The sequence below is a fragment of the Syngnathus scovelli genome, chromosome 2 (genome assembly GCF_024217435.2).
Source record: "Syngnathus scovelli strain Florida chromosome 2, RoL_Ssco_1.2, whole genome shotgun sequence".
In the NCBI taxonomy this organism is placed as follows: Eukaryota; Metazoa; Chordata; class Actinopteri; order Syngnathiformes; family Syngnathidae; genus Syngnathus; species Syngnathus scovelli.
Genome location: NC_090848.1, coordinates 17,764,968 through 17,788,812, shown reverse-complemented (window position 1 = coordinate 17,788,812; position 23,845 = coordinate 17,764,968). Strand labels below are relative to the sequence as shown.

At 41.7% G+C, this 23,845-nt stretch overlaps 2 protein-coding genes across 2 annotated transcripts; both read left to right on the top strand.

Moving 5' to 3' along the window:
• The first annotated feature begins 2,580 nt into the window (after nt 1-2,580).
• On the top strand, nt 2,581-13,074 carry LOC125989010 (solute carrier family 35 member E2A). Its single transcript, XM_049754956.2, has 9 exons — nt 2,581-2,838; nt 5,012-5,456; nt 6,318-6,453; nt 8,776-8,903; nt 9,027-9,147; nt 9,217-9,270; nt 9,338-9,410; nt 10,368-10,513; nt 11,485-13,074. Exons 2-9 carry the CDS (start codon nt 5,174-5,176, stop codon nt 11,714-11,716), a joined length of 1,173 nt encoding a protein of 390 aa, XP_049610913.1. The 5' UTR covers nt 2,581-2,838; nt 5,012-5,173; the 3' UTR covers nt 11,717-13,074.
• A 1,039-nt stretch (nt 13,075-14,113) lies between these two features.
• Nucleotides 14,114-23,765, top strand: gpr61 (G protein-coupled receptor 61). The gene is made up of 2 exons (XM_049754916.1): nt 14,114-17,528; nt 21,468-23,765. The coding sequence occupies exon 2, from the start codon at nt 21,671-21,673 to the stop codon at nt 23,066-23,068; it is 1,398 nt and encodes a 465-aa protein (XP_049610873.1). The 5' UTR covers nt 14,114-17,528; nt 21,468-21,670; the 3' UTR covers nt 23,069-23,765.
• The last annotated feature ends 80 nt before the right edge of the window (nt 23,766-23,845 follow it).

Genomic DNA, 23,845 nt, shown 5'->3' with positions numbered 1-23,845 from the left:
TCCTCAGTGAGGAGCTGTGGGCAGTAACATAGCTGTTAAGACAGCTCCATAAATCATCTATCTGTGTGAACACCATGATTAAAACCATAAAAAGAAAAATCCCCAATTTACTCTTGGCCTACATTCTGAAAAATTCTGATGTGTATCGACTGGATCACTACATAGACATGCTTAAGGAGTTTCATCTCCGAACAAATCCAACAGTGGAGGCGACTGGATCGGGATTACTGAGTATTCCCCGCTTCACAGTACCAATTACTACTTTCCTGTTGGCTATTGCATCAATTTTTGACTCAGTGGCACAATGTTGTTGTTGTTTTTTAAATACATATTGCCCAGTCGCTATCTTGAGCACTTACTGTACATTATGTTGAGCAGCAAGCCGGGCATTTCCTCTCCATTAATTTGAAGTTAACCCCCCAGTTTTCCAAAAATAACACAATTGGGCAGTTTTGTTGTTCAGTTCTTTGTTGAAGAACAGCAAGTTGCAAAATGTACACTGAGCAGTTAGATATGTGTATTCAAAAGTTTATTGAAGGTTAAATTGAGTTCACTTGCAAAGGTTATAATGCATTTTTATGTTTATTGTAAACATTCACGAAAAACCCAAATTTTTGTGTGTAATTCATGAGCAATATTATAATTATCGCAGTCCCTGGGCCTGCAGGTCTAACAGAAGCCGCACGCACAGAACATAATTTTGTCAAGCGGAAAAGGTCGTGAAATGGTCTCACACATACACACAGTGAAGTAGTCAAAGATTTTAAATCTTGACAAGGTTTCATGTAGTGACATCCAACAGATGACCCTACCCCAGGTATGGGCAAACTACGGCCCGCGGGCCACATCCGGCCCACGGGACCGTTTAATCCAGCCCGCCAACCCTAAATAAATTGTATTATTAAACATTTTTTGGGGTCATTTTGCCTGCAATGACTGCGTTTCCCCAGTAGATGGGGAACCACTCGCCTGCGCATTTACTACCGGAAGCCGTGTCAGAAAGCTCGGTGCACACTCACAAGTGCGTGTACGTACTCAGTAGTACGGAAATGGCGCACTCGCGCTCTATTAGTATCAGTGCCGAATTTAGAGCGTGGGCTGTGACGACAGCATTCTTGTAATTTGCGCGCCGAGCTTTCGGATACAGTTTTACGCTAAAGCCACCCACAAACCTTTCCCTGGAATCCTTCCATTAAAATGAGTCGCCCAAGGAAAACCTAACCTGAAAAGCGATTCTCATCGTCAAACTGTCACACCCTTGACAAGAGAATATAGACACCTTGAGTAATTTGCATGTCAAGTTTGTGGCTCACGCACGGTTGAAATGCTCACTTTGACAAAAACACACTCATGGAACGATGGCAACTTCCTGTTTACGTGTTTAGAGTTCTAAATGTGTCTGTGCAGAACATGAACAAGTTAAATCAACAGCCTTCCATCCATTTCACACTGACTCCTCATTAAGGTCACGCGTGTTCCTTTTCTGTCAAAAACAATTGCTGTCTTCTACAAACACCACCTTCAATACCTCTGACAACATAGAAATTGTATCAATATACAAAATAAATAGTTGAGGGCCCAACATTGATGCCGATTCTGTCCGTACAGAAACATAACCGACTTATTCTTCTATAAATATATATTGCATTCCGGTTTTGCTGATGCCATGACAAAGATGATTATTGACCCCATTATTGAATCTATGGTGGACCCTTCATTCGGCTCATCGTTCCACCTTGAGAGACTGCGATTGTGCTTTTTTGCCCGTAGATGGCAATGTTTTCCACAATTTTGCATAGGTAAAGACTTTCTCATCCGTTAATCTAGTTTTGAAAAATGAGACGCTTTTATGAAAAATCTCATTCTTAAAAAATATATATATGAATAGATAAATTGGGTGGTGGTTTAAAAGTTTCACCACTGTTTGACCTTTTTTTTCCCTAGATTACATCTGCTAAATTTCTCACCTGCACATAGCACACCACCCGAGAAATAAGACCCAAACATTTTTGAAAACATGATTGACAAAAAATGGAATAAGAAATTAAGAAGTCTGTTAATTTAGTTAGTTATCCATTCATCCATGAGCCGTACATGCAAACTCTACACACGGTGGAATCGAACCCACAACATATGAACTGTGAGGCGAACATGTTAACCAGTGCAGCACCGTACCATTAGTTAAATGTATACATGTAAACCCCATAAACTGTAGCAGAAAGTACAAATTTGTAGAGAAGGGTCAGAAATTCAGATGGGTGGATGGATGGACGGACGGAAGGATGAACTATTGTGTCTTGAAATCCACGATAGACATTGAACGCATCGTGAGCTGAAGCTGAGACAGCTTGGTCAAGTTTACCTAATACAGAAATATGCGAATGTATTGAGAAAATAAAAGCTTATATTGATGAAACTATGTCTAACAAAAGAGGAAAATAGATTATAAACAATTGAATGCCACATCTACAATTACAGTTAAATTATGGTCCCAATTTCTTTAGAAATCACGTTAAATAAAAGGTTTGACGCTCAATGTTTTATTTTGAAGGCGTACTGCAGTTGCCTTAAAAAAATACACTTGACACTGTTATCCGCCACGTCCAAAAGTCAAGCGCGCTGATAGGAGTCTTTGAGACACATTACAAAATGTTTGCCTGCAGTGACTGTTGCTTCACATTCACACTATTACCTTGAAAGCATTTCATATCCGCACCTTTGAGCCCTACGAGCAAGACGCTCGCTAATGTCAATGTGCAACTTCCTGCTTGGATTGCCCTTTGCGTTGTGCTGTTGGGCCATCGGGTGAAAACAATAACGGAGCGGTTGGTGTGCATGGTAAGGTTGTGTTCTCTCCCTCCTTGTTTAATAACGTGCCTTTGTCCCTCTATACGGTTTATTGTTCTCGTGCACTCTGAACTCACTGGCTTGGAATTGATGTTTGCAACGTTAGACTGCAGCATCTCTGTTGTTGCAATTAAGGGGCAGAGTCGATGTAAATACATGGTAGAAAATGTGCTATGAGGTACGTATATGTTGAGATGTGACGTGGCTGTAGTAATGTAATGTCACACTGAAGCGCTGTGGGTTTTTGTTGCTCCCGTTATCGCACATGTGTCAAACTCAAGGCCCGGGGGGCAGATACGGCCCGCCACATCATTTTATGTGGCCCGCGAAGACACATTGTGCATCAAATTCGTGTGTCATTACTAGAATTGCAAATTGTCTTCACTTTTAAAAATTTGTTTTTAATATTTGACCAGTCTGATTTGAAAACGAGTTATTTGTCAGTTTTGTAGCTTATACTGTATATAATGAGGTGCTCATACATTTATTTGGGTTGACAGTCATAATGGCCCTCTGAAAGAAAATATGACTACCATGCAGCCCGCGAAAAAAATGAGTTTGACACCCAGGCTTTATCATGTCAAGTGTGTCACGATATACAATAAATATACACCCATAAAAATAATAAATGTGTCCATCCATTCATCTGTCAGTTTTCCGAACCGCATTAGTCTCACGAGGGCCGTGGCATTGGTTGCGCCTATCCAGCTGACTTCGGGCAGTAGGCGGGGGACACTCTGAACTGGTCGCCAGCCAATCGCAGGGCAGATGCGATATCCCATCGTGGATACAGTTACATTAACCTTCAGTCATTGTTCATAAAATGTAAGCATAAAACTAATACTTATGCATTGTGGATGACCAACTTGTCAGTGCGCTCGTTATTGCTGTAGGCACTTGTCCAATACTTTGTCCAGTCCACTATACTTCTGGTTAATGTTTGTTTAATTTTGACATGAACTTGGCATAAAAGCCAACGAAATCGTCTTTGCATTTGAAATAATATATGTCCTTTGATTTCTTGATGAAGTAAAAAGCCTTACAACTATCCATAACCAAATAGACAAAACAAAAAACACCCGTCGGAGATTCTTTCTCTGTATAATCAGTTAAATCTGTGCTCGTAGAAACCCCAATTGTAACCTACCTGGCTACATCCAACTCTATTCAACAGCTTTAATGTGCTACAAATGTAATGCATTACAGGAATTTTACTTTTACTCTACACGGTGCCAACTATATAATCCAGACGTTCTTCTATAACAGTGTTTGCCAACCTTTTTTCATTCACGGCTTACCTTTTCATTGGAAAAAAATCTCGAGGCACACCGCCAACAAAAATCTGTTCAGTGTTACACCAGCTTCTGTATTAAAATCAGTTATATTACAACAAAAGACGTAAAGTCCTATTCCTATATATGTATGAAGAGTCGAATAATTGAATAAAAATAAATACTAAATATTGTTTTAATTGTATTTCTTTTTTTAAATGAAAGTGAGTTTTTTAAAACTGTTTTAGTGTAAGGAATAAACTATTGAAAGTGATTGTGATTAAAATCCAAAAGAATCAACATGTTTACCGTTTTAGACTAGCGCTATAAATATTACGACAATAAGAACAATGTCACATCTAAAGACGCTTTGCTGTTGTGACAGCAGCTGAGTGGCTATCACAGTCGAGGTGTCTCAACTTGACTGTGTATTTTATGTTGGTCAAAAATTAACAAGCCAGGTTCTCTGGTTGAATTGCATGCTCTGATTTCCATCGGACCACAAACACACCACAGCCGTCATAGTGTCTGTCACTGTTAGCAAAAGCACACAACAACACACACTTAAAATGAATATGTCCCGATGCAATACAATCAGACCGACACAACATGAAATCTCAAGATTCTCCGATTCTCCACGCATGCACGATGAGCCAGTGGCTGACCAGGCCTTGCGCGAACTGAGCAGTGGTTTGGCCATCCTGTTTACAATGCGCTGCGTAATTAATATTGGACAAACCCACGGCACAGCTGAACATCTCTCACGGCACACCAGTGTGCCGCGGCACAGTGGTTGGGAAACACTGTTCTATACTGTAAAAAGCCATAATCAACTATCACTTCAAAGCCGAGACACAGCAGGCGTTCACCGTCTTCTCTGTTCTGTGGTGCAGGTGCTGCAGGCATCGAGGCCAGAATGTCTTCAATGCAAGATGAAGCACAGAACATGATGTGACTGATTGGAAGATGCCTTAGTCATACAGTCATTATTTCAGAACATTCATCTCCCGGTTCCCAGCCCCTCCCATCCTGAGGGGGCCTGGGCAACAGGGGCAATGCTGGGCACCAGGCAGAAAAGCAGCAGGCAATCACTGTGGCGCTTTCTGTTCCCACTTCACATTCGTCAGGAGCGAGTGGTGTTGGCCCGCAGTGAGAGCCTACCCAGTGACCAGGTGCTGAAGGTCATCGTCACGGAGACCACGGTGATCAAGGCCGGCTCGGGGGCCTTTAACCGTCGCTCACTCACCTACCTGGCCCTCTGGTACTTCTTCAGCTTCTGCAACCTCTTCCTCAACAAATACATCCTCTCCCTGCTGGAGGGGCAGCCGAGCATGCTGGGTAAGGGTGGCTCACATCCTGTGGAACCTCCAAGTTTGAATGCAATCTGTTCTAGGAAACGGGTCTACTGCATGCTTGTAATTCGCCACCATGGACTTACCAATTCGCAATTTTTTTTTTTTTTTTTTTAAATCTTTTTTTTTTTTTTTTTTTTTTTTTTTTAATGGGGGAGCCAATCAGTGTTTTTCATGTAAACTGGTGGAATATCTGGGTTTTTTTTTCCTCCAAAAATGTTGGTGGGTAAAAAGAATAACAGATCATATTTTTATTCTTCTTCAATGCATTTATAATGGGCATCAATTAGGTGTGGATTTTTTCCTATTCTCCTGCAGGCACAAAATAGATGGCACAAGATTGTGTAAAAACTACTTTTGTGGAAATGAAACTCATTTCAGCATAATTCCTTGGCATCGGGATACCACAAGCAATATCTTAATTGCTTTGACCCAAGAAATGTTATAAAAAAAAGCCATTGGAGAAATGAAAAATAATTTAATAGGGATTCCCCCTTGCCCTTCTCTGTATTGTAATTATTTTGTCAGAGTTCTCTTGAGTTTTGTGTTAAACGCTAGCAGTAAATTAATTTTTATTCTAACAATATAAAATTTTTATACATATGTTGGTCTTAAGCTAAAAAATAAGCAAAAGAACCATTCATTACTGTAAAAGACAGTTTCTCTACTTCACTTTGACTTGCAGTCTTTAAAGCATTCACTATGACTTTTAAGAAATTGCAGCCTTTGGGATGTGAAAATTTTACTCTGCTACATTACAGTAAGGATTTGAATTTAATGATGTTCAGGCCTATCTATCCATTTGTCTTTCACTGTTTCCCCATGGCTCTTTACTTTTTGTGGCCAGGTGCGGTTCAAATGCTCTCCACCACCATCATTGGCTTCCTGAAGATGTTTGTGCCCTGCTGCTTGTACCAGCACAAGGCCAGGAATGAATACCCTCCTAACTTCGTCATGATCATGCTCTTCGTTGGATTGATGAGGTGACTTCATGAAGCAAAACGATGTCGAGAGGACGGAGCTCCTCCAATTGCAAAATCTTTGTTCTAAAGTTCAAGAGAAAACTTGGTTTTATTTTAGTTAATTAAAAGATGAACAGCCTTGTGCAGTGTTTCCCAACTTATACACATAGATTCAATCGGCTATTTTACATTTGAAAAATCCTGTGCTACGTGACCAAATAAAAATGTCAACAACAACAAAATTTCATACTCGATGTTAGAGTTTTGCACACTCCAACTTATTTTGCAAGAACCAAACAGGAGACAAATAAGTCCTTTTAACCACCTGCAGGTGGAGAGTCCATTCGTCGCTGTGTGTACAGCGATGATCGAATGCAGTCTGACTCAGGCCTCTTGCAGGAGCATTTTATTGAGAGAAACAGAGCGGGGTTGAGAGTGGGGGTCTGAGTAGACAAATGGGGCCGAAGCCCCTGGCCTGCTGATCAAAGCACAGCAGGGGGTCTTTCACGATGTTGTGTGAACAAAACAACTTTGATTGCTTCCTCTGCAGCTAGTCAATCAGTTCAAAAGATCTTAGCACTTTGTTCTACTACTTTTGTTAAGACAGGACAAGCGAGTTTAATTATTACTAATCTATCAACCCTAACACTCAAGTAATGATTGTTAGGGTTTTCCAGGTTATCTTTATCGTAGGATTATGTTGAAATGTAACCTGTAATAATTACCCTCGCCTGTCCTGTCTTAACAAAAGTAGTAGAACAAAGTGCTAAGATCTTTTGAACTGATTGACTAGCTGCAGAGGAAGCAATCAAAGTTGTTTTGTTTACACAACATTGAGGGACCCCCTGCTGTGCTTTGATCAGCCAGGGGCTTCGGCCATTTGTCTACTCTGACCCCGACTCTCACCCCCACTCTGTTCCTCCTAATAAATATGCCCTTGCAGGAAGGAGACTTTTCAGACTTCATTCGATAATCGCTGTTCAGACAGCGACGAATGGACTCTCCACCTGCAGGTGTCTAAAAGAACTTGCTTGTCTCCTGTTTGGTTCTTGCAAAATAAGTTGGAGTGAGCAAATCTCTAACAATGATGATCTCATTTCTCTCATCATCATCATCATCATCGTTTTAAAGTCCGTTTTCCAGGCGCCGCTGGGTTGGACTGGGTTCTTGATATGGCTTTCTTCCACCGGGAACGGTCCATGGCCATCTTGTGGTTGATGCCGAGTGCCTTCATGTCGGCTGACACGGTCGTCTGCCAGGTCTTTTTAGGTCGGCCAAAAAGCTCTGTACCAGCAATTTGGCTAGACCTGTTTATTTGAACCCAGAGGTGCTAAACAGGTTCTTGCAAGAAGCCATGACTCATTCTGTTGTGTGAATGGCAATTGACAGATGCAAAGGTCAATTGTGCTATCTGCAATCTTGTGGCACCAGAGAGAAGCTTAATAATAAGCTTAAGAAAACCACCTTTACCAGCGGCACTGATAATTATGGAAGGTGGAGTCGACGAACAATTACTCACAGTCACACGTGTGGCAATCGGTTATGGAAGAGTATTAGGGCCAGTGAAGAAGAAAAAAAGGGGGTGACAGGATTCTGACTTTTTTTCCTCCGAATTCTGACTTTAAAGTGAGAATTCCCACTTTAAAGTCAGAATTCTGACACAAAAACAAACACAACAAATTAAAAACATACAATTTCACTTGGTTTTACTGTTTACCTGAATTTGTACGTGTCACCACTGAGTAGTTTAAACTTCAGCTTCAACTTGCTCGGCTTCTCCGCCACACTCTCCACCAACACCATGGACTGGTATGGTAACAGTGCTGTCGATCCACCACTGACTGTGTCAGAATTCTGATTTTAAAGTCAGTGTGAATTCTCACTGTAAAGTCAGAATTCTGAGAAAAAAGTCAGAATCCTGTCACCCCACTTTTTTTTTTTTTCTTCACTGGCCCTAATCCTCTTTCATAGTACATCCACAATTTGGGGCATCTGCTGCAATAGATGACCTGCCGCAGGGGCATTGTCCACTTGAATAAATAAATGGCTCACATCAAATGGAGCCTTCTATCCATGGTTCCGCAACTACGTCTTGATTCATTCGGCCTTTCCAATGCTGGTCTGTACGTGAGGAGCACATAAAGTCTTGGTTTCAATTTGGATTGAATCATGTTACACTGGGAATATTCATATGATCCAATTGTCTACAGTGAAATCTTTGTAGTGGCTGGCCTGATTTAGCACAAGCCAAAGATGAGTAAAAGTTGTGGAGGGAATATCGTAGAAGAAGCTTCATGTCACTCGTTCAGCCTCGTCTTTAGAGTCTTTGTGCCTGTTTTACAGGTTCACCACTGTGGTCTTGGGCTTGGTCAGCCTGAAGAATGTGGCTGTATCTTTTGCAGAGACAGTGAAAAGCTCTGCACCCATTTTTACTGTCATCATGTCCAGGTTGATTCTTGGAGAGTACACAGGTGGGTCATTTTCATATGCTGGATCAATAAGGATTCCATGCACCACTGAATTTTCCTTTAAAAATCAATTTATTTCACTGATTATGAGTATTGTGTACTGACCCTCCCCTAATTTTAATACAGGCTTGTGGGTGAACCTCTCCCTGTTTCCCGTCATGGCGGGACTGGCGCTCTGCACTGCCACAGAAATCAGCTTCAACTTGCTCGGCTTCTCCGCCGCACTCTCCACCAACATCATGGACTGGTATGGTAACATTGCTGTCAATCCACAACGCCTCACCAAAACCGCTCAACCCTTTTCCTCCCATCTCAGTTTACAGAACGTCTTCTCCAAGAAACTACTCAGTGGTGACACTTACAAATTCAGGTAAACAGCAAAACCAAGTGAAATGATATGTTTTTAATTTTTTGTGTTTGTTTTTGTGATGTGTCAGCCCTCCAGAATTGCAGTTTTACACCAGTGCGGCAGCAATCATCATGCTCATCCCGGCCTGGATTTTCCTCTTGGTAGGTCAACTCGTGAATTGGTCGTAAACTGATATGATATACAGGTAGTTTAGCAACCGTACAGTATGTAGTCACACTCTTGTGTACAGCACTTGAAAAAATCCTGACCACCCAGCAGCATCAATTGCTTAAATGTGAACTCTTTCAATATAAGTCAGCTCTCAAGATTGTACCAATTTTTGACTTGAGTGCAGAATTTTCAAGATCGTACCATTGTTGACTTGAGTGCAGAATTTGCACTTTTTTACACACCTAATGTGAGACCGCTTCATTGACAAAACTTTTTTGTTCTGTTCATGATTGCAAGTAAATGAGTAATCAATTATGTAATTAATCAATCATTATTTTGCGTAATTGATAAATTATTTTAGATACTTTTTAAAATTAAACATTCTTCAAATCATTGGAATTCCAGTTTCTCAACAGCAAATATTCTTAGATTTTTCTAGTCGTCCATGAAAGCAGACTGATTATCTTTTTGTTAAATGAAGATGAAACATTTGCTTTTGCATTGTAAAATAGTGATCAACATTTTTGCCTATTTTACGACATGTTAGGGACCACACAAGTAACTAAATCAGAATTAATTCATGTTTCGACATTTTCTGCTCTGTCAAGTTGAAGAAATGACCTGGTTTTGAATAAAAGAATGGAAGTTAAAACATGATGTTGTTTCATCAGATTTATAGACAAAATAGACAGATTTATCGATTGCAACAAATAATAGTTACAGTACAAAGAGGATTTGATATTTCAATCACAAAATTCTAATTCACATTACTTTTCCTCTTTTTTTCCCCCTCCACAGTAAATGAGGAAAATGCATGCGTCACTAATATTCCAAATTAAATAAACAATGATTGTCGACAAACTCCTTAGGATCAAAAATCAATAAATATGAATGCCATCCTCATTCCCCAAGAAGAAATTTGTCCTGACACTTATCTTTATTTTCAGGAAACGCCAGTAACTGAGAAGAGTGGACAAACCTTCACCTTCAGTCGGGACATCATCATGTTGCTGCTCTTCAATGGCGGCATGTTTCACCTGCAGAGTGTCACTGCCTACGCTCTTATGGGACGCATTTCTCCGGTTACTTTCAGGTACAATGCGTTCTCGTTCCTATTACTCACGTCATGCCCTGGGATCATGTAATTTTACCCTCCCGCCTTCTCAAATGTACGACTCTTGGACACCTTCGTAGAAACAAATCTACACACAAACCGCGTTGAAGGGGAACGCAGCTACAAACATTTCTTAATATCTTGTATGTGCCCCCTCTAGCCTAAACACAGCATTCTGTTCAATATTGCGTTTGTAGAATACGAGTTAGGCAGCAAAATTCTGTTATTTTTACACATCTCAGCGGCGGTCATTTTGCCACTTACTGTCGACCGAAAATGACATCACAGTTGCCAGGTAGCATCCACAACCAATCAAGACTCAGCTTCAGAAAACTGGTGAGCCGTGATTGGTTTGACCTGACAACTGTGATGTCATTTTTTGTCGACAGCAAGTAGCAAAATGGCTACAGCAAGCGGTGGATAAACCAGGTGGTTTTGCCTGTTTCATTCACAAAAACATTAATCAGAACATTGTGTTTCAACTGGCTAGGGAAAGAAAGAAAATTACAAAGCAATTTTGGCGGTTGACTTCCCCTTTACAGTTTTCAAACAATATTTTTTTTCCGCTCCCCATATTTCACATTTTTGTACCCCAGCCAAGTCAACTGTTTTGACATCCTTGGCCACCACGTGAAAAGCTTGTATTTTGTCATACAAGGGTTCCTGTGGATAATTTAAAGTGTTAAAAGGCACTGAAACCATGAATCTAAAAAGCAAGGACTTAAATCAGTCCTTCAAAAGTCTTAACGTGTATTTTTAATATATACAAGTAATGTTTTCTGATTCCACATAGTCTCAAATCAAAGTAAATTAACATTCTCCTAACTGAATTGAGCTCTTGTGGTGTGTGCTGAGGTTTTGTGCAAATTTAGCCATCAAAATTTGTAGCACCATCTGAGGAGCAAGTGTTCCACTGAGCTCACGAATCTCTCATGTCTTCCTTTCTTCAGCGTCGCAAGTACCGTGAAGCACGCCGTGTCTGTGTGGCTGAGCGTCATCGTGTTCAGCAATCAGATCACCATGCTCAGCGCCACCGGCACCGTCCTCGTGTTTGTGGGGGTTTTCCTTTACAACAAAGCCAGGCAGGCCCAGCGGCACCACCTGCAGGCCATGGCTGCTCAGCAGAATCACAAACTACCACCACAGAATCAGAAAATCCAACAAGGACCACAGCCTCACTAAAGTCTTCACATTTGAACACTTGCTCAATCATGGCTTAAAATTATCGGCTGGATGCTTTTGTTGCCACACACACATTCCAGTAATGGAGGACAATAATACGAATAATACTTTTCAGGTGTGTTCAAGTAGAGAAAGAAACTCTTGTTTGAAAGGTAAAAGAAAGCCTTTACTACTCCTGTGGAACATTTATTGGCGGTTAGCAACACTCAAGCATTTGACAAAATGAGAAGCTCAGGGTGTCCTTCAGCTTTTTTGGAGGAAGTAAGCTCCTTGTAAGCATTTTTTTTTTTTTGTCTTACATCTCGATTCCAGACTGCTCGCAAATCTCATCTGTTCAAGCGGCTGTAAATGTACGCCAGAGCTTTGACAGGAGCACATAGGCTTAGCAACACTGTGCGATCAGGCTCCGAAGGATTCTCCGGCCAAATTATAGATTTAGCCAACTTGATGCATTTTTTAGCTGCATCTTAAAAATATGATGGACTAATTACTGCATTCCAGGAATGCTCGTCCTCAGTCGTGATCAAAATCATTCCCAGTGCATGCTGTGATTGAAGCACCTCAGAGACGTCAAACAGCTTAAAGATGCTGAATGATTCAATGTATTTACATAGCCTCCCCAGTTTTTAAAAAGCTGTGGTAAAAGCACGGCAAAATCTTCCCGCAAGACATTTTACTTTTGTCTCATGCATCAAAATACACAATATTTTAGCAAAAGTAGCTGAAAACCAGGCCATTGAACTTGCTAGGATTTACTATAATAAACTTTTCTTGAATGAAGGAAGGTAGCTCTCAATCTGCAGCTGTAACAACCTCCACTTTTCTTGGGAAATGTTGCAAAAAGTGTGAATGTCTGTCAGAATTGTTCGTTTTTCGTCTGTGATCTTAAATTTCACTGACCTTGGGTGGACCATTTTTGAATTTGTTCTTCCCAAAGTTGTTGGATAGCAAAAGTATCTGCCCCCGCCTCTCGCTCAAAGTTAAAGCTAACCTGCAATCATAGCGATAAGCTCTACAGAAACTAAATGGATGCTTCCCCAAAGCGTACATACATACTACCTGAATTTCCGTACTAAATTCACCCCTACAATGCCTTTATAAACGTCAATACTTGAGTCACATTGGACCTTCCTTTAAGCTGTTCTCACTCAGTTGAAAGCATGCAAGTGTGCAAAAGGTCAACAACGTGCTAATACTCAAATTGTATTCGCGAGTGCATGTAAGTTGAAAGAAAGAATTGCACATGTCAGAGAGCTATCAAGCGGGAAAGATACATGTACATCTAATGGCTTGGTTTTTCCCTTTCAGAAATGCATCATTGTCACATTGGCCTCTATTTAAACCATTACCAAGATTGACTCTCGCAATTGTCTTTTCTCATTCTTTGAGTGCTGCACCAAAAATGTAATGTCTCTGAGAGGTAATTGTTTGTTTTACATTTCCATGTTGCAGTGCCTCAGCAAGCAGATTATTTTTTTTTTTTTACTGCTTGTATTTTTTTTTAAGACTACACATTTGTCTGTTTCAATTAAATTCCTTCTCAGGTGTCCCCCCTACCCCGACCCAAATAAGCCTGGAACAATTTTAATCTTAAATGGTGCTTGGAAGCAAATGCTCCAAATGTGGTGTTTTCATGTCAATTGTTAAAGCTTCAGAAATGGCAATTGTTGCGTGTGTTTATCTGGATGTGTGGAAATCAGACAGGGAGGAGGTGTAGGACTCTGAGCCAAAAGGTGGGTTTAAAGTGCCGATTCAGTGTGCGCTAAAATTCACATCAGTTGGCACGTAAGTGTAGCCTGTTCAAAAAAAGAAAAAGTCAGGTAATACTTTTTACTTTATGGTGCATCAAGTGTATCTAAATGCTTGTGATCTATATGGGCATGTGGGTCCTAAAGACTCATTAGACAATGCGGGCCTTTAAAGTCCGCCTATTTATCAAAAATTGTCAACAAAATTGTCAACTCTTTTACTCAAATCACCTGGCTTGTTTGGGAAAATGTGTGCAAAGTTTTAGTCTGCCTCTTGGAGGCTGCAGGTGTGCTCAATATTTTGTTGGCATACGTCTTATCGTCTCCGACATGGCCACTTGTCATTCGCCATTCAAGGGTGCCTTAGATAAATGTCAGCATTGTTAATTCTTTGCACACCAGACTACCATAACACGGTACTCACCACAGAAGCTTAAAGGGTTAAAGTGAGCCCAACATTGACACTTGTATGATGGGATGGTAATAAAAAAATTCTAGCAATGTCTCTATTTTTTTAAAAGTGAAGACCGTTTGTAATTTTAGCAATGATTAAAAAAAAAGGTGAGCAGTGATATAAAAGTTGAGTAACACTTCACAACTGAAGGGGGAGCCCAAATGCCTATTTTCGTAGGACAAAACTATTTACAGGACTTCTATATGGCAAACTGTAAAAGAAGTGCAAAATGCTCTTACTAAATGCCTTAATTTTGCATCAACTCATGAATTTATTTATAGCAACAATTGTTTTATCGCATCAACACCGTTTGTATAATTTATTTTATTGTGAGTCTGTTGCTTTCGGCTGCAGCATTCAGCGGACCCGCAAAATGTTTGTTTTTTTACATTATTCATATCCTTAATGCGATCCTATATTTGCAGACTAGAGGTCAGATAGAAAACAATGTTATGATTGAGTTGGCATTATTATTATTTTGTTTGTTTAACCCTCACCCTAAACGGTTGCACTAACCCACCTAACCCTGACCTGAACCCTCAAGCCCTAACCTTAAACCATAAACCTGACCCTAACCGCCTAACCCCTAACTCAAACACCAATCCTAACTCTAACCCCTGACCTGTAACCACCAAACCCCATTACCCTTGAACACTAACCTTTAAACCTCACCCTAACCGCAAATCCCTAAACTTATACCCCTAACACTAAATTTTAACCTGAACCCTACTAACCCTCACCCTCCTAACCCTAATACCTAACCCTACCCCTACCCTATTCTTAATCCTAATTGTAACCCTACCCTATTCTTAACCCTAACCCTATTCCCCTAACTCTAGCCCCTAACCCTATTTTGAAACCCTAAACCTAGTTTGAAGCCCTAACCTTATTTTAATACCCTATTTAGAATTCCTAGTTTGAAACCCTAACTCTGGTTTGATACTCTACAATGAAACCCTAAACTTAGTGTGAAACCCTAACCCTGGTTTGAAACTCTACAATGAAACCCTAACCCTGTTGTGAAACCCTACTTTGAAAACATAACCCGAGTTTAATACTTCGAAACCCTAACCCTAGTTTGAAACCCTACAACGAAACCCTAATCTTAGTGTGAAACCCTTCATTGAAAACCTAACCCTAGTTTAATATCCTATTTCAAGACTATAATTTGAAACCCTTACCCAAGTTTGAAACTAGGGTTGTCATTTTTGTCTCGTTTTTGTCGTGGGCCGCATCGTATTAATAGTTTCCTTCTGAAGGCCATTATGACTTTCAACCCAAAGAAATGTATGAACGTCTCATATTATATACTGTATAGGTTACACAACAAACTGATTAATAACTAGTTTTGAGATCAGAGACTAGTAAAAACTGTACATTTTTATATTGACACATAAAGTTGATGCACAATTGCTCTTTGCGGGCCAAATATAATTACACTGCAGGCCAAATTTGGCCCACAAGCTAGGGTTTGAACCCCCTGCCCTACAACAAAACCCTAACTCTAGTTTGAAACCCTACTTAAAAACTCAAACCCAAGTTTAATACCCTACTTTTAATTCTTAAACCTAGTTTGGAACCCTAACCCTGATTTTAAATGCAACAACAAAACCCTAACCCTAATTTAAAACTCTACTTTGAGGCCATAAAGTGAAGTTGTTGATGGCACTGTGTATGCCTGTTATGATTGTGCACTGATGGTAATGCTGAAACATTTTTGTTAGCTCCCTTGGGTAAAACGTTGGGGTGGGGATGGGTGGCTGATGGTGGAGGTTGTTGTTGGAAGGAGTGCAGGGTGTAAGTAGGAAGGCTGAAATCAGTGTTCCCATAGAAACCATTGTATTTCCCTCCCCTGTGATTGGTGCTGCCGTCTTGTGCAAGTATCTGCTATTTCTGTAATGCAACAAGGCCCCAGACACGAGTGTAGTCACAGGACACACACGCACGCACACACATAGACACACACTTTCAAATGTCGTTTCCTGTTTTGCCTTAACCCTATTAAGGACCATACATTTCGTTATACTGAACTACTGTATATGTTAGCAGCATAGAAGTTGTTAGCATTTTATTTCATCAATGGATTGCTTCACATGACATCATGCACTTCTGGATATGGCAGCAGCCGGCAGATGGAGGTTGTGTCTTTTTCAGCAATCAGCAAAGCTGCTCTCATTCCAACCAGATAGTCAGTCCATTCTTTAACACTTTGTTCAAGACAAATTTTGACACCTGCGTGTTCCATATTGTACATGCTCCATGTTCAATATGTTATACATATAGTATATATGTATACCTTTTAGATCAGTACTTCATAACACAAATTTATTAAATGAATATCTTAAGTTGGTTTGGGCCAACTGTCGTCATGGCATTATATTGAAAATACAAAGAAATCAGAAATATGGGATTCTTTCATTACAGAAATGGCAGCTGACTGTACCTCCATGCTAAACACTATATAACCTAGGCTAATGTTTGGGTAAGTTAATGCTGAAGTGAGAGATGTTTAAATTGTGTAGGGAATAGGGATCATTGTTTATGATGGCTACTTTGTCATTATGTCGTACCATCGCCTCTGCATTCAAAGTTTCTGTATACACTGGCGGATTTCCAGCTTTAATTTTAGCACAACTAAAGGGATTGGAAAATGTATGAAACAGCTGATGTGGTTTAATAGGGCAAAACTATCAAACATGAGTCAGTCTAGTGTCCCCGTTTTAAGCCTAGCGTATTCTTACAATCTATACTACAACTATCTAGTATGAAATTCCAGGCCAATATGTAATACCCCTATCAATCTGCCATAGTAGTATGTACTCAGGCTGCTTTCTTTCTACGTATTTGTTGGTGTACTAATTGCTGGCATTTTTAGAAATTCTCATTTGCAATTGTGTGTGACTACAGGGCAGAATTAGAAATCATTATTAATGAATCACCAAACCAGTACAAGTTATTTGTAATTTATATGTGAATGTCCCTTTTTTGTTCATTGTGTATTGTTTGTCTTATTTAATAGCCAATTTAAAATGGAGAGGAAGAAGAAGCAATGATGAGAAAATCAGACATTGTATAATATAGCATTAGGACCCAGTGGAGAGTTGTGAGGTTGGGTGCTGTCTGCCCACCCATCCTGCTTCTCAGCTCTGCATGCTGCTGCAGTTGCCCTAGGCGCCTACTGAAGCCACTACATGTGCGTGCGTGCGTGTGTGCACGTGTGCGTGCATGTGAGTGCGTGCGTGCTGCGCGCGTGCATGTTTGGAAGGATTGGGCGGGCGGTCACTGCTAGAGGGGGAGGGTTTGAGTAGCAGGCAATGACAAGATGAAAGGGACCAGGTGCGGAGGAGACACAGGAGTATCACACTCTACCTCTTCTTCGACCCTTCCATCCATCCCTCCCTCAACCTCTCAACACACTGCACCCAACATCCACATCTCCTGTACAACTGGTCTGTGTGTGTGTGTGCGTGTGTGTGTGTGTGTGCGTGCATGCGTGCGTGCGTGTGTGTGTGCATGACAGTGTGTTGTTGAGAGAGTCATCGAAACAGGTCAGCGTTCCTCCAGCAGAGTATGAATCTGCACAGGACTGAGCAGCTCTTTTCTGGCAGAGGTATGTTACACACTTACTGTATTATCACACACAAACACACCTACACTCACATGCGTACTTTCTCTGTTAATTTTTTATGCGTGTGTAAGTGTGTTTGCATGAGTGTGTGTGTTTTTGTGTGTGTGTTATGAGAGATGAGGGTGCAAGAAATATTTAGGTCAGTACTAAAATGCAGTGCAAGATGATCATATGAAGGCTTCACATTTCATGTGTACAATCCAGTTTGTGTGTCAGTTGTCCAAACTTAGTCGAAGTGGACGAAAAGAACCAGCTCGTTTTCACCTCGTAGTGTCGTGGAATATCAGGTCATATGGTTTCCCATTCGAACTCTATTGAGTCTGGGAGAAAATGTTTGGATTACCGCTGAGTCTTATTGGTGTACACAGATGGGCAATGTATTTAAGTTAAGCAAGGGAGATGTAGGTGTTGGGACCACCACAAACGCCACCAGAAGCACCTTAATGGCTTGGCATGAAGTTGACAAGTGTGAGGAGCTGCTTGAAATCCTCAGTCACTGTGGTCTAAAAATGCTTTCATTAAGTTTGCGATTTTGGTGAAATCTGTTCTTTTGTTAAGTCATAATTGTGTCCCTTTATGACTGTCAGCAGACACAGAAATGCACAGAAAGTGAACACCTTAACACTCAATGAAATACGTTCCATGTCCATTTTAATTCTGTCATCCCTTAATAATCATATATTGTACCAGTATGCAGTGATCCACTACTTCATAGTGACATGCGACCAAAAAGTGCAACAATGTTATGTTGAGTGATGCATGCTGTGTTGGCGCTAACACCCCGAGCAAGATGTCTGTGTGTATTTTGACAACATGGTCTGAAAAAAGAAGCCGAAAACAATCAATACTAATGCGAGCGACTAAGGCTCTCCGGAGAGTCATTCTGTCTTTTGTGTGCACGGTGAGATGTTGTTTATACTTCGTTTAATTAGGCTGAAGGTGACTGTAACCTTTTGACCTATTATTATTGTGACGTGAGCTGTGTATACATGTGGGCAGGAAAAGAGCAGGCGCCTCGCTAGTATGTCGGATGGAAAAACGGGTACATGCAGGTGTGCCGCATATGGAAATGTACCAGAGTCTTGGTGCTCGTTTCACAACTTTTACGCCCCGTGCAAATTTGTGACCGTAAACACAGCTCAGTGGGGAGGTTGCGCAAATAGGTACTCCCTTTCGAATGTTTGCACTCTTTTTGCAAGACTATCAATAGGGTCATATCTTGAAACATATCAAATCACTTCAATTGCTGGAGAGCACACAGACAATCTTTCAGATGGGCAAGAGGGGAAAATGAGGATGACTCAAAGAGTCATTGACTGAACGGATTCTTCAGAACAACAAGTATTTCTACTGTGCATCATTAAAGTGAGGAAGCCCAAATTCCCATGACTGCTGCTGGGATTTTTATAGTGGAACGGATGTTACATTCTATAATTGTGAACTAGTGATGTTTTCCTTTATTTTGCACAGTAATGTCCTGTAGAAAATTACATCTTAATATTTGCTTCCATAATGTTTTCTGGAGTTTTCCGTCCATCGACTTTTTTGTACTACTTATCCTCATTATCACGAGTGACTAGTGACTATGCCAGATGCCTTTGGGCCACCCGGGACTGGTTGTCGTGTAGAAAAACAACCATTTGCATAGGCATTTAAATCCATGGACCGTTTAGACCAGGGGTGTCAAACTCGTTTATTTTTGTGGGCCATATCGTAGTTATGGTTTCCCTCGTGGGGCTATTCGCTCATATTATCGCATACACACAACATAATCCAGTGGAAAAAAAAGTTTAACAAATTTCTAATTTATTTTGGAAGAGAGGTTTTAACAAAAAAAAAACATTGCAATATTTCACTGTTTTTAAAAGTTTTGGTATCTTAATAAAAAACATTGAGTTGACAGGGGTGGGGAATCGAACCCTTGATCTCAGGTGTTCGAGCGAAGCGACAAAGCCACTCGGCAAGTGTGGCGAGATTGTCATTTTTTTATTACATTCCGCGCGCGTTCGGTAAGTACAAAACAGTACAGCCGCCCAAACCCTACCAGGTCGTAATAGCCGACTGATTAGTGACACCGACCCGTAAGAAGTCGGTTCGATCCCAGGCGTGAACACGTTTCATAATGTCCTTTCACAACTGCTCGCTTCGTACATGCATATAAGTGTACGCATATGCAAACAAGGTTGGGGACAACTGATCTATACTATTCGTGAGCTGCTCCATAAAACCATATATGTACCGTGCCTTTCATGCAACACGTACAAGGGTTCCATAGTGTAGTGATTAGTTCTGTGGACTCTCAACCCAGCGACCTGAGTTCTAATCCCAGTGGAACCAATAATATTTTATCATGGAAAAAATTAGGTTTAGGGCTTGGGATAGGGTTAGGTTTAGAGCGAGGGTTGGGGTTAGAGCTACGGTTAGGGTTAGAGCTAGGGCTAGGGTTAGGGTTAGAGCTAGGGTTAGGGTTAGCGATAGGGTTAGGGTTAGAGCTAGGGTTAGGGTTAGATATAGGGTTAGGGTTAGAGCTAGGGTTAGGGGTTAGGGGTTAGAGCTTGGGTTAGGGCTAGGGTTAGGGTTAGGTTTATGAAGTTAGGGTTAGGGGTTAGGGTTAGGGCTGGGGTTAGGGCTAGGGTTAGACTAGGGTTAGGGTTAGAGCTAGGGTTAGGGTTAGCGATAGGGTTAGGGTTAGAGCTAGGGTTAGGGTTAGATATAGGGTTAGGGTTAGAGCTAGGGTTAGGGGTTAGGGGTTAGAGCTTGGGTTAGGGCTAGGGTTAGTGTTAGGTTTATGAAGTTAGGGTTAGGGGTTAGGGCTGGGGTTAGGGCTAGGGTTAGACTAGGGTTAGGGTTAGAGCTAGGGTTAGGGTTAAGGTTAGAGGTAGGGTTACGGTTAAGGTTAATGTTCTAATTTATTTTGGAAGAGTGGTTTTAATAAAAAAATACATTGTAATATTTCACTGTTATTAAAAGTTTTGGTATCTTAATAAGAAACATTGAGTTGACACACATGAGTTGCCTTTGCGGGCCACATAAAATAATGTGGGGGGCTGGATCTGGCCCCCGGGCCTTGAGTTTGATACCAGCGGTTTAGACCCTTCGGTCAACCTAACATGCATGTTTTTTTAATCAGCTTCTTTGTCAGGACTAACAAAATATGTGGAATTTTATGCAAGTGGACAAATTAGTGATGATTCACATTAGGATTGTTTGGTCCTTGGTAGAACTAAATTTAACTTAATTTAGTTTAACTTAATGTAAATTCAATCAGTGATCTAGTTATTGAATGTTTGTTGTTGTGACGTCTCGTCCCCGGTTGTTTTATTATGTGCATATTGTCTTAGTTTCTGTCCGTCTGCCTGTGTGCTTGCCCCTCCCCTCCTGTGTGGCCATGATTAGTGAGATCATTCTCACCTGCCTCTTGTTACCTGTCGTGTATTTAAGTCCAGTCTGCCCCTCACTCCCGTCGGATCATTGTTGTCGTCACGTCTGTTGTCGGCATGTCTTCACGTCCGTAGTCTTCTTGTCTCACTTCCCAGTCAGTCCAGTTATTGTTTTGTTAAGTTGTGTCAGTTTCCCTTTTGAGTTTGCTCAATAAACCCTGGTCCAAGCTGCATTTTGTCGCCCTGCTCCATTCGTTCCATGACAGTTGTTGTGACTTTCAGCTCACAGGTTGCCACAGCGAGTTAGTTGCATGATTTTCTTAGCACAGTTTATAACCGCGCTAAAATGGCTGAGCTTCTCTTCTTTTGTCGTGACATTCATTTTGGCCGCTTGCATCCATAATTTTTGGTCATGCTATTGTCTTCATTTCTATTATTCTTCTTATTTTGAGTGAATGAATGTTTAGGTCACAAATATCAACCCTTGCACATCTCCTACACTGCATCTTCTATGTAATTGAAAATGTGTGTTTTCTTTCAGCTCTACCCAGATAACCCTTTTGAGTGGAATATCCCAGTGGCTCCATCTTCAGGGAAGCGGGGCATCCTGTCGAGACCTTTGGTGCTCCGGCTGCCATGACAGAATCAACTTCCTGCGCTTCTCTGTGGTACCCTACGGCAGGGGAGGATGGGTGATGGGCCCGTGATACTCAGCGGACTCTCTCCTCCTCATCCCAAACTCTCATGGAAAACCTTGTCACAGCGAGTGCCTCCTGCAACACTTCCATCCTGGAACTCTCCTCGGTTGCCCTCTCACCACAAGCAAACGCTTCCAACGTGAGCCAAGCCGGACTAGATGTGAAACAGTCTTTAACTCTCTGTGCCATGCTAATCATGGACATCCTGGCTGTGGTGGGGAACCTTGCCGTGATGGTCATCATAAGCAAAACACCACATCTGCGCAAATTCGCCTTTGTGTTCCATCTGTGCTTGGTGGACCTGCTGGCAGCGCTGGTGTTGATGCCTCTCGGAATGGTGCCCGATCGCGTGTTGGCCGATGAGGTGATCTGTCGAAGCTACTTCTGCTTGAGCGTTTGCCTGGTGAGCGCGGCCATCCTCACCATCTGTGCCATCAACGTGGAGCGCTACTACTATGTCGTGTACCCCATGCGCCACGAGGTGAAGATGACGGTCAGGGTGGTGGTGATGGTATTGGTGGGGGTCTGGATTAAAGCCTTTGTCATGTCATTGCTGCCTTTCCTTGGGTGGTTGCTCCAAGGAAACCAGGCTGTGCCCTCGAGTCCGCTGTCCATCCCTGGTCAGGCACACTGCTCCCTCCACTGGGCAGGAGGCAGAACCACACGTCTGATCTTCATGGTCTTTTTCACATTCATCTATTTCCTGTGTCCTATGTTAATTATTCTGGTGGTCTACTGCAACATGTTCAAGGTGGCCCGAGTGGCAGCCATGCAGCACGGCCCACTCCCTACTTGGATGGACACGCCCCGGCAACGCTCTGAATCCGCCAGCAGCCACTCTACTATGGCCGTCAGCCTCGGAGGAACTTGCTCCCGCAACACTCCTCATAGGACCTTCAGTGGTGGGAAGGCCGCCGTGGTTCTGGTGGCGGTGGGAGGCCAGTTCCTCTGCTGCTGGCTGCCATACTTCTCTTTCCATCTCTATTTGGCTGTGGTTTCTACCTCATCTGCCTCGCTGGCCCAGCTGGAGGATGTGGTTACGTGGATTGGCTATTTCTGCTTCACCTCCAACCCCTTTTTCTATGGCTGCCTCAATCGTCAGATTCGGGAGGAGCTCGGCCGCCACCTGGCCTGCCTTTTCAAGCGGGCTGGATCCGGTCAGGGAGAACAGCTGCCCAGCCGTGAGGCCTCCATCGAGGAGAACTTCATGCAGTTCCTTCAGGGCACGGCGTGCAATCTGGAGCCGTGTAACGCTCACAGCCGAGTGCGTCAAGAGGAGACGGAACATGAAGGCCTACAGGAGTCTTCTGCTCTGCGGAACACGCCAGCTGACTTCCACATCCCAGGGCAAATTCTTGAAGAAACCTCAGAGTTGATACAACATCAAAAACTGAACAATCAACTCCATGCACTGGGAAATTCCAAAACTGTACCAGAGATTTAGCTGCCCCACCCATATGATCTAATAATCGAGTGAAAGACTTCATTTTAATTGATGCACCAATTGTCCATCTATATCTTGAATTTGAAAAAAAAAAATGTTTTCACTAAAGAGGGGTTTGGTGAATGCACATATGAAACTGGTGGGGTTAGGTACCTCCAACAAGGTTAAGAACCACTGATCTACATTTAGTTATGCAAAATCTTTATGAGAAAATGGGAAGAAATTCCGTGGAAAATCATTGCTAAATACAATAGATCATGCGGGTCTTCTTCTCCCACACTCAATGTCCTTACTTGTTTAAGAGAGAAACTGCGGTTTGCTGTTTTGTGAGTGATGTCGGTGTGTATTTATAATGGTCTCCCTTGATTTGTTGTTCCAATGTTTATCCTTTATATCTGCCTTGTGATTATCATCTCACCAAAATAATTCCACAGTGAGACTTGTGATCTTGCACCCTCCGTCCCCTCAGACAAACAGTGTTTTAGCGCTAAGTCAGAAAAATGTCTCCTCCTGTGCAATAAATGCCAGAGGTCACCAACTTGGTGCTCACGGGCACTAGGTAGCCCACAATGACCACATGAGTAGCTGCCGGCCTGTTCTAAACACAGCTCACCAATAATAGGACATAGGATGGTTGTCAATGTGATCATTTGAAGTTGTGAACACTTGAAGAGATTTATAAAATCAAAGTTTTGTACATTGATGTTCATCTGTTTCCAAATTTATGTAAGCAATCGTTAATGGGATCAGCGTCTTCACATAAATGAATATATAATT

Bases quoted from the DNA above. Each gene is read 5' to 3' on its own strand.
- LOC125989010 (XM_049754956.2), top strand. From the start codon at position 5,174: ATGCTGGGCACCAGGCAGAAAAGCAGCAGGCAATCACTGTGGCGCTTT. The intron at 5,457-6,317 runs GTAAGGGTGGCT...TTTTGTGGCCAG, and splicing joins GGGGCAGCCGAGCATGCTGG to GTGCGGTTCAAATGCTCTCC. The intron at 9,271-9,337 runs GTAAACAGCAAA...GTGATGTGTCAG, and splicing joins GGTGACACTTACAAATTCAG to CCCTCCAGAATTGCAGTTTT.
- gpr61 (XM_049754916.1), top strand. From the start codon at position 21,671: ATGGAAAACCTTGTCACAGCGAGTGCCTCCTGCAACACTTCCATCCTG.